General features: G+C 41.8%; 1 protein-coding gene across 1 annotated transcript in view; it reads right to left on the bottom strand.

Annotated features, from left to right (window-relative positions):
* LOC145410389 (synaptosomal-associated protein 29-like) overlaps positions 1-10,000 on the bottom strand; it is a 19,789-nt gene that overhangs the window by 5,197 nt on the left and 4,592 nt on the right. Inside the window, exons 2-4 of the mRNA XM_080280545.1 lie at positions 4,837-4,958; positions 3,417-3,500; positions 1,181-1,282 (exon numbers count right to left, since the gene is read on the bottom strand). Of these exons, the coding sequence (XP_080136671.1) occupies positions 1,181-1,282; positions 3,417-3,500; positions 4,837-4,958 (308 nt within the window). The remainder of the gene's footprint in view (positions 1-1,180; positions 1,283-3,416; positions 3,501-4,836; positions 4,959-10,000) is intronic.

Raw genomic sequence — 10,000 nt, 5'->3', positions numbered from 1 at the left:
AGGAAGGGGAGGACGAGGATGAGGATGGCCACAAACAAAGCACCTCCACGTCGCCCTGTCCCAGACCATTTCACTGCTCCCAACTCACACCCCCCTCTCTCATATACCTCTCCACCCCATCCCTCCATCTCATCCTCGGCCTCCCCCTCCCTCTCCCCCCCCTCCACCTCACTCACATACACTCTCCTCATCAGTCTCTCACCCTCCATCCTCTCCACATGACCAAACCACCTCAGTGTGTTCCTCATAACGCTTCCTATCACATCCACATCCACACCACAACGCTCCTTTATATCCTCATTCGTCAGCCTGTCTCTCCATGTAACTCCACAGGCTCCTCTCAATCATAGTTGTCACATACACTCTCCTAGTTAGTCTCTCACACTCTCCATCCTCTCCACATGGCCAAACCACCTCAGTGTGTTCCTCCTAATGCTTCCTGGTGACCCCTGTAAAACCGCCAACCCACGCTGAGAGTGTCGTTCGTGCCTAATCCAATTGGGTCACACGTAAGCTAACTACCTATCCCACCAACTACTGAGTTTAAGTACCCATCCCTCCCTCAGTAATCACAGTCTCGGTACTTGCTGCAGCTCAAATACCAGGTAATTCTTCCCTGTGAACCATTTGTGAATATGTTGGGTACAGTGTTTGTACATCTGGTGAATACTCTTGGTGAATACGCGCCCCTCTCTCCCCTTCCTTCCTTCTTCCCTCTCTCTCTCTCTCTCTTTCCCTTCCTTCTTCTCCCTCCCTCTCTCTCTCTTCCTTCCTTCTTCCCTCCCTCTCTCTCGAACACTCCTCTTCTTCCCACCAACACAATACTCCTTTCCATACCCCTCCCTCTCTCTCTCTCTCTCTTTCCCTTCCTTCTTCTCCCTCCCTCTCTCTCTCTCTCTCTCTCTCTCTTCCTTCCTTCTTCCCTCTCTCTCTCTCTCTCTCCCTCTCTCTCTAACACTCCTTCCCACCAACACAATACTCCACTCTCTTTCCACCCCCCCCTCTCCCCCCCTCTCTCTCTTTCCCTTCCTTCTTCTCCCTCCCTCCCTCTCTCTCTCTCTCTCTTCCTTCCTTCTTCCCTCTCTCTCTCTCTCCCTCTCTCTCTAACACTCCTCCTCTTCTCACCAACACAATACTCCACTCTCTTTCCCCTCCCCCCCTCTCTCTTTCTCTCTCTCACCTTGATTCCGTTGATGTCTTTCTGCGTGTCTTTGAGGGTGCCGTTGATGTCGTCCAGGCGCCTGTCTGTGTTCATCAATTGCTCTCGCTGCTTAACCAGTTCCTGAAAAGATTACGTGATTTGCGACGATGAACTGGGTCTATCAACACACACAGACACACACACACACACAGGAACAAGATGCTAGTCATGAAGAAGCACACACACACACACACACACACACACTGGAACAAGATACACACACACACACACACACACACACACACACACAGGAACAAGATGCTAGTCATGAAGAAGCACACACACACACACACACACATACATACACACACACTGGAACAAGATGCTAGTCATGAAGAAGCACTAACACACACACACACACACACACACACACACACACACACACACACACACACACACACACACACAGTAACAAGATGCTAGTCATGAAGAAGCACACACACACACACACACACACACTGGAACAAGATGCTAGTCATGAAGAAGCACTAACACACACACACACACACACACACTGGAACAAGATGCTAGTCATGAAGAAGCACTAACACACACACACACACACACACACACACACACACACACACACACACACACACACACACACACACACACACACACTGGAACAAGATGCTAGTCATGAAGAAGCACACACACACACACACACACACACACACACACACACACACACACACTGGAACAAGATGCTAGTCATGAAGAAGCACTAACACACACACACACACACACACACACACACACACACACACACTGGAACAAGATGCTAGTCATGAAGAAGCACACACACACACACACACACACACACACACACACACACACACACACACACACACTGGAACAAGATGCTAGTCATGAAGAAGCACACACACACACACACACACACTGGAACAAGATGCTAGTCATGAAGAAGCACTAACACACACACACACACACACACACACACACTGGAACAAGATGCTAGTCATGAAGAAGCACTAACACACACACACACACACACACACACACACACACACACACACACACACACACACACACACACTGGAACAAGATGCTAGTCATGAAGAAGCACTAACACACACACACACACACACACACACACACACACACTGGAACAAGATGCTAGTCATGAAGAAGCACACACACACACACACACACACACACACACACACACACACACACACACACACACACAGGAACAAGATGCTAGTCATGAAGAAGCACACACACACACACACACACACACACACACACACACTGGAACAAGATGCTAGTCATGAAGAAGCACTAACACACACACACACACACACACACACACACACACACACACACTGGAACAAGATGCTAGTCATGAAGAAGCACTAACACACACACACACACACACACACACACACACACACTGGAACAAGATGATAGTCATGAAGAAGCACTAACACACACACACACACACACACACACACACACACACACACACTGGAACAAGATGCTAGTCATGAAGAAGCACTAACACACACACACACACACACACACACACACACACACACACTGGAACAAGATGCTAGTCATGAAGAAGCACTAACACACACACACACACACACACTGGAACAAGATGCTAGTCATGAAGAAGCACTAACACACACACACACACACACACACACACACACACACACACTGGAACAAGATGCTAGTCATGAAGAAGCACTAACACACACACACACACAAACACACACACGGGAACAAGATGCTAGTCATGAAGAAGCACTAACACACACACACACACACACACACACACACACACACACACACACACAGGAACAAGATGCTAGTCATGAAGAAGCACACACACACACACACACACACGGGAACAAGATGCTAGTCATGAAGAAGCACTCACACACACACACACACACACACACACACACACACACACACACACACACACACACACAGGAACAAGATTCTAGTCATGAAGAATCACACACACACACACACACACACACACACACAGGAACAAGATGCTAGTCATGAAGAAGCACACACACACACACACACACACACACAGGAACAAGATGCTAGTCATGAAGAAGCACACACACACACACACACACACACACACACACACACACACACTGGAACAAGATGCTAGTCATGAAGAAGCACACACACACACACACACACACACACACACATGACGACCCACCTCAGCTGTTTCAATGCCCACACGTTCGCTCTCACTCAGGGCTGTGAGGCAGTTCTTCGACGATTGGACGGTGCGGTGTTCAATCTGTGAAGAGAGAGAGAAAATAGTGTAAATAAAGAGAGAAAGAAAGAAAGAGAGAAAGAATGAAAGAAAGAAAGAAAGAATGAAAGAGAGAAAGAAAGAAGAAGAGAAAGAATGAAAGAAAGAAAGAGAGAAAGAAAGAGAGAAGAGAAAGAATGAAAGAAAGAAAGAAAGAGAGAAAGAAAGAAAAAGAGAAAGAATGAAAGAAAGAAAGAAAGAAAAAAGAAAAAGATGGGGAGAGGGAGGGGGAGGCCGAGGATGAGATGGAGGGATGGGGTGGAGAGGTATATGAGAGAGGGGGGTGTGAGCTGGGGGCAGGGCAGTGAAATGGCAGGGGGACAGGGCGACATGGAGGCAATTTGTTTGTGGCCACCCCTTACGGGATTAAGGCGTCTGGCAGCAGATAGACAGATAGATAGATAGATAGACAGATAGATAGGTCCGTCCCTGGGGAATCAATCATATCTTGAGAAGCTCAGGGAATTAAACTTATTCTCTCTTAGAAAACGGAGATCAAGGGAACCGTAATTGAATGTTTAAAGATTTTGAAGAAGGAATACTGATTCATGCAAGCGGTTCACAATTACTGCTGAGACTGTAACTTGAGGAAATGGCGTGATGTTGCAAGCAAGGAGGGCTAATCTTCTATCTATCTATCTATCTATAGCCCGACGCCCTAATCCCGCAAAGGGTGGCCGCAGACAAAACGCCTCCAAGTCACTCTGTCACCCACCATTTGACTACCCTCCCCCCAACTCACCTCCCCCTCTCTCATATACCTCTCCACTCCATCCCTCCACCTCATCCTGGGTCTACCCCTCCCTCTCCCTCCCTCCACCTCACCTACATACACCCTCTTAGTCAGTCTTTCATTCTCCATTCTCTCCACATGTCCAAACCACCTCAGTGTATTTCTCCTAATCTTCTCAACCACATCCACATCCACCCCACAACGTTCTTTTACCTCATATACCTCTCCACTCCATCCCTCCACCTCATCCTCGGTCTACCCCTCCCTCTCCCTCCCTCCACCTCACCTACATACACCCTCTTAGTCAGTCTTTCATTCTCCATTCTCTCCACATGTCCAAACCACCTCAGTGTATTTCTCCTAATCTTCTCAACCACATCCACATCCACCCCACAACGTTCTTTTACCTCATATACCTCTCCACTCCATCCCTCCACCTCATCCTCGGTCTACCCCTCCTTCCACCTCACCTACATACACCCTCTTAGTCAGTCTTTCACTCTCCATTCTCTTGATACAGCCAAATACTTCTTCACTACCACACACACTAAAGGCCCCTCGAGGTCTGTACATTCTACGTCACCTCACCTCCCTCATCTGACGCAGTGTCTCCTGCCTCCGAATTTCTGCTTCTTCCGCTGCCTGCTGCTCTGGGCCCGGCGGAAGTCTGTCCGCCGCTAGGTAACGCGCCCCTGTTGTTGACATAAATTCTGGAAATAATAATAATAATAATAAAACAGTAATAATAATGAATAATAAAAATAATAATGATGATGATGATAATAATAATAATAATAATAATGATAATAATAATAAAACAGTAATAATAATGAAATAATAATAGGTATAATAATGATGATGATGACAATAATAATAATAATGATAATAATAATAATAGGTATAATAATGATGGTGGTTGTGGTGGTGGTGGCAGTAGCAGATGAAGTAGTAGTACTGGTGGTGGTGGTGGTGGTGGTGGTAGTACAGTAATACCCAGATATACGATACCCCTTGATGCAATACCCCGGCTTAACGATGGGGGTAGAAATACCACCATACCCGCCTAACGATGAGCAAACCCCAGTTTAACGATGGGTTTTGATTTTTTTACCAATTCTGATGATATTTTAGACTAAAATTGTGTTTAGGTTGATTTATAAACTGTTTTTAGACTTAGATTAATGTGTTTTAGCCATAGGTGGGGTGAACATTGTCATTTTTGTGTTTAGGTTGATTTATAAACTGTTTTTAGACTTAGATTAATGTGTTTTAGTCATAGGTGGGGTGAACATTGTCATTTTTGTGTTTAGGTTGATTTATAAACTGTTTTTAGACTTAGATTAATGTGTTTTAGCCATAGGTGGGGTGAACATTGTCATTTTTGTGTTTAGGTTGATTTATAAACTGTTTTTAGACTTAGATTAATGTGTTTTAGCCATAGGTGGGGTGAACATTGTCATTTTTGTGTTTAGGTTGATTTATAAACTGTTTTTAGACTTAGATTAATGTGTTTTAGCTATAGGTGGGGTGAACATTGTCATTTTTGTGTTTAGGTTGATTTATAAACTGTTTTTAGACTTAGATTAATGTGTTTTAGCCATAGGTGGGGTGAACACTGTCATTTTTGTGTTTAGGTTGATTTATAAACTGTTTTTAGACTTAGATTAATGTGTTTTAGCCATAGGTGGGGTGAACATTGTCATTTTTGTGTTTAGGTTGATTTATAAACTGTTTTTAGACTTAGATTAATGTGTTTTAGCCATAGGTGGGGTGAACATTGTCATTTTTGTGTTTAGGTTGATTTATAAACTGTTTTTAGACTTAGATTAATGTGTTTTAGCCATAGGTGGGGTGAACATTGTCATTTTTGTGTTTAGGTTGATTTATAAACTGTTTTTAGACTTAGATTAATGTGTTTTAGCCATAGGTGGGGTGAACATTGTCATTTTTGTGTTTAGGTTGATTTATAAACTGTTTTTAGACTTAGATTAATGTGTTTTAGCCATAGGTGGGGTGAACATTGTCATTTTTGTGTTTAGGTTGATTTATAAACTGTTTTTAGACTTAGATTAATGTGTTTTAGCCATAGGTGGGGTGAACATTGTCATTCTTGTGTTTAGGTTGATTTATAAACTGTTTTTAGACTTAGATTAATGTGTTTTAGCCATAGGTGGGGTGAACATTGTCATTTTTGTGTTTAGGTTGATTTATAAACTGTTTTTAGACTTAGATTAATGTGTTTTAGCCATAGGTGGGGTGAACATTGTCATTTTTGTGTTTAGGTTGATTTATAAACTGTTTTTAGACTTAGATTAATGTGTTTTAGCCATAGGTGGGGTGAACACTGTCATTTTTGTGTTTTGGTTGATTTATAAACTGTTTTTAGACTTAGATTAATGTGTTTTAGCCATAGGTGGGGTGAACACTGTCATTTTTGTGTTTAGGTTGATTTATAAACTGTTTTTAGACTTAGATTAATGTGTTTTAGCCATAGGTGGGGTGAACACTGTCATTTTTGTGTTTAGGTTAATTTATAAACTGTTTTTAGACTTAGATTAATGTGTTTTAGCCATAGGTGGGGTGAACATTGTCATTTTTGTGTTTAGGTTGATTTATAAACTGTTTTTAGACTTAGATTAATGTGTTTTAGCCATAGGTGGGGTGAACACTGTCATTTTTGTGTTTAGGTTGATTTATAAACTGTTTTTAGACTTAGATTAATGTGTTTTAGCCATAGGTGGGGTGAACACTGTCATTTTTGTGTTTAGGTTGATTTATAAACTGTTTTTAGACTTAGATTAATGTGTTTTAGCCATAGGTGGGGTGAACACTGTCATTTTTGTGTTTAGGTTAATTTATAAACTGTTTTTAGACTTAGATTAATGTGTTTTAGCCATAGGTGGGGTGAACATTGTCATTTTTGTGTTTAGGTTGATTTATAAACTGTTTTTAGACTTAGATTAATGTGTTTTAGCCATAGGTGGGGTGAACATTGTCATTTTTGTGTTTAGGTTGATTTATAAACTGTTTTTAGACTTAGATTAATGTGTTTTAGCCATAGGTGGAGTGAACATTGTCATTTTTGTGTTTAGGTTGATTTATAAACTGTTTTTAGACTTAGATTAATGTGTTTTAGCTATAGGTGGGGTGAACATTGTCATTTTTGTGTTTAGGTTGATTTATAAACTGTTTTTAGACTTAGATTAATGTGTTTTAGTCATAGGTGGGGTGAACATTGTCATTTTTGTGTTTAGGTTGATTTATAAACTGTTTTTAGACTTAGATTAATGTGTTTTAGCCATAGGTGGGGTGAACATTGTCATTTTTGTGTTTAGGTTGATTTATAAACTGTTTTTAGACTTAGATTAATGTGTTTTAGCCATAGGTGGGGTGAACATTGTCATTTTTGTGTTTAGGTTGATTTATAAACTGTTTTTAGACTTAGATTAATGTGCTTTAGCCATAGGTGGGGTGAACATTGTCATTTTTGTGTTTAGGTTGATTTATAAACTGTTTTTAGACTTAGATTAATGTGTTTTAGCCATAGGTGGGGTGAACATTGTCATTTTTGTGTTTAGGTTGATTTATAAACTGTTTTTAGACTTAGATTAATGTGTTTTAGCCATAGGTGGGGTGAACATTGTCATTTTTGTGTTTAGGTTGATTTATAAACTGTTTTTAGACTTAGATTAATGTGTTTTAGCCATAGGTGGGGTGAACATTGTCATTTTTGTGTTTAGGTTGATTTATAAACTGTTTTTAGACTTAGATTAATGTGTTTTAGCCATAGGTGGGGTGAACATTGTCATTTTTGTGTTTAGGTTGATTTATAAACTGTTTTTAGACTTAGATTAATGTGTTTTAGCCATAGGTGGGGTGAACATTGTCATTTTTGTGTTTAGGTAGATTTATAAACTGTTTTTAGACTTAGATTAATGTGTTTTAGCCATAGGTGGGGTGAACATTGTCATTTTGGGGTACAGTTTACTAAGCTTGACTTCTTCCAGACTTATATTTGATGATTTTCAGATTTTATTTGTTGGTTTTAGTGAGTTATTTACAGGTGTTAGGCTTAGGTTAGCTTCTTTTACAGCTGTTAGGCCATTTAGACCGGCTTTACACTTGTTTCTGGGCTTATTTGGGTGGGTTTTGGGCTTGGTTGGGGGGGAAACCCAAGGCTGAAAAATACATCCCATACTTTACATGTTAAATCCACCCTAATATACCATACCCTGCCTAACAATGGATTTTTACCTAACCAACTGCATCGTTAAACTGGGGTATACCTGTACAAAAACACTGAATGATTACGACAGAACTGCTTGTACTATATATGAAGGACTCACACTGGGGAGAGAACGCTGGATTCGTAAATATATTAGAAAGTACGATTATTTCTGAACTGCCTGCACACAAGGGAGTAAGACTGGTGAGAGAGCGTCAAAGAGAATTACACAAACACTGAATGATTACAACAGAACTGCTGGTACTATATATACAGACTCACACTGGGGAGAGAGAGAGAGAGAGAGGGATTCGTAAATATACTGTATTAGAATGTACGATTATTTCTGAACTGCCTGCACACAAGGGAGTAAGACTGGTGAGAGAGCGTCAAAGGGAATTACAAAAACACTGAATGATTACAACAGAACTGCTTGTACTATATATGAAGGACTCACGCTGGGGAAAGAGAGAAAGAGAGCACTGGATTCGTAAATATATTAGAATGTACGATTATTTCTAAACTGCCTGCACACAAGGGAGTAAGGCTGGTGAGAGCATCAAAGAGAATTACAAAAACACTGAATGATTACAACAGAACTGCTTGTACTATATATGGACTCACACTGGGGAGAGAGTGCTGGATTCGTAAATATATTAGAAAGTACGATTATTTCTGAACTGCCTGCACACAAGGGAGTAAGACTGGTGAGAGAGCGTCAAAGAAAATTACACACTGAGACAAAACAGAGAAAAAATGCATCCCATTACTTTACATGTTAAATCTACCTCGACATACGATTCCCCGCCTAACGATGGGATTTTACCTAACCAACGGCATCGTTAAACTAAGGTATACCTGTACTTACCTCAACTCAGATTAAGGTAAGCATCCTAGGTCAGGTTTTTTTTTTTTTTTTATGTGTCCGACTCTGGGCATAGGCTTCACAGCCTGCTATCAAGGCCCAGCAGTCCTCCTACATACCATACACCTCTACGTGTCACCACTTCGGCGCTAACACCCACCGTCCATATTGAATACATGCTAGGGCTGTCTCATACAGGACTGGTGTATTGGTATTAGCGGGGGTATTTTTACGACATGTCGGCGGGTCTTCTGGTAGATCAGTAAAGCCTGATTTAATGACATTCAAATCCTTAAACTGTTCCCTGCCCCAGCCGGGATTTGAACCTGGGTCCGTTAGAACTGCAGGCCACCTCTCTACCGATTGAGCCACCGCCTCCCCCATTGCGAGGATTCGAACCAGCGCTTGCAACTGCCTGAGTACAGCAGCTTACCAAGCGAGCCATTTCTATCTATTCCTTAATCCCTTATGTGGGGTGGCCACAAACAAATCGCCTCCATGTCACCCTGTCCCCTGCCATTTCACTGCCCTGCTCCCAACTCACACCCCCCTCTCTCATATACCTCTCCATCCCATCCCTCCATCTCATCCTTGGCCTCCCCCTCCCTCTTCCACCCTCCACCTCACTCACATACACTCTCCTCATCAGTCTCTCACCCTCC

This window comes from Coenobita brevimanus, chromosome 10, assembly GCF_032717465.1.
Source record: "Coenobita brevimanus isolate Jiangsu-jjx chromosome 10, ASM3271746v2, whole genome shotgun sequence".
Lineage (NCBI taxonomy): Eukaryota > Metazoa > Arthropoda > Malacostraca > Decapoda > Coenobitidae > Coenobita > Coenobita brevimanus.
This window is presented reverse-complemented; position numbering and strand designations above follow the sequence as displayed.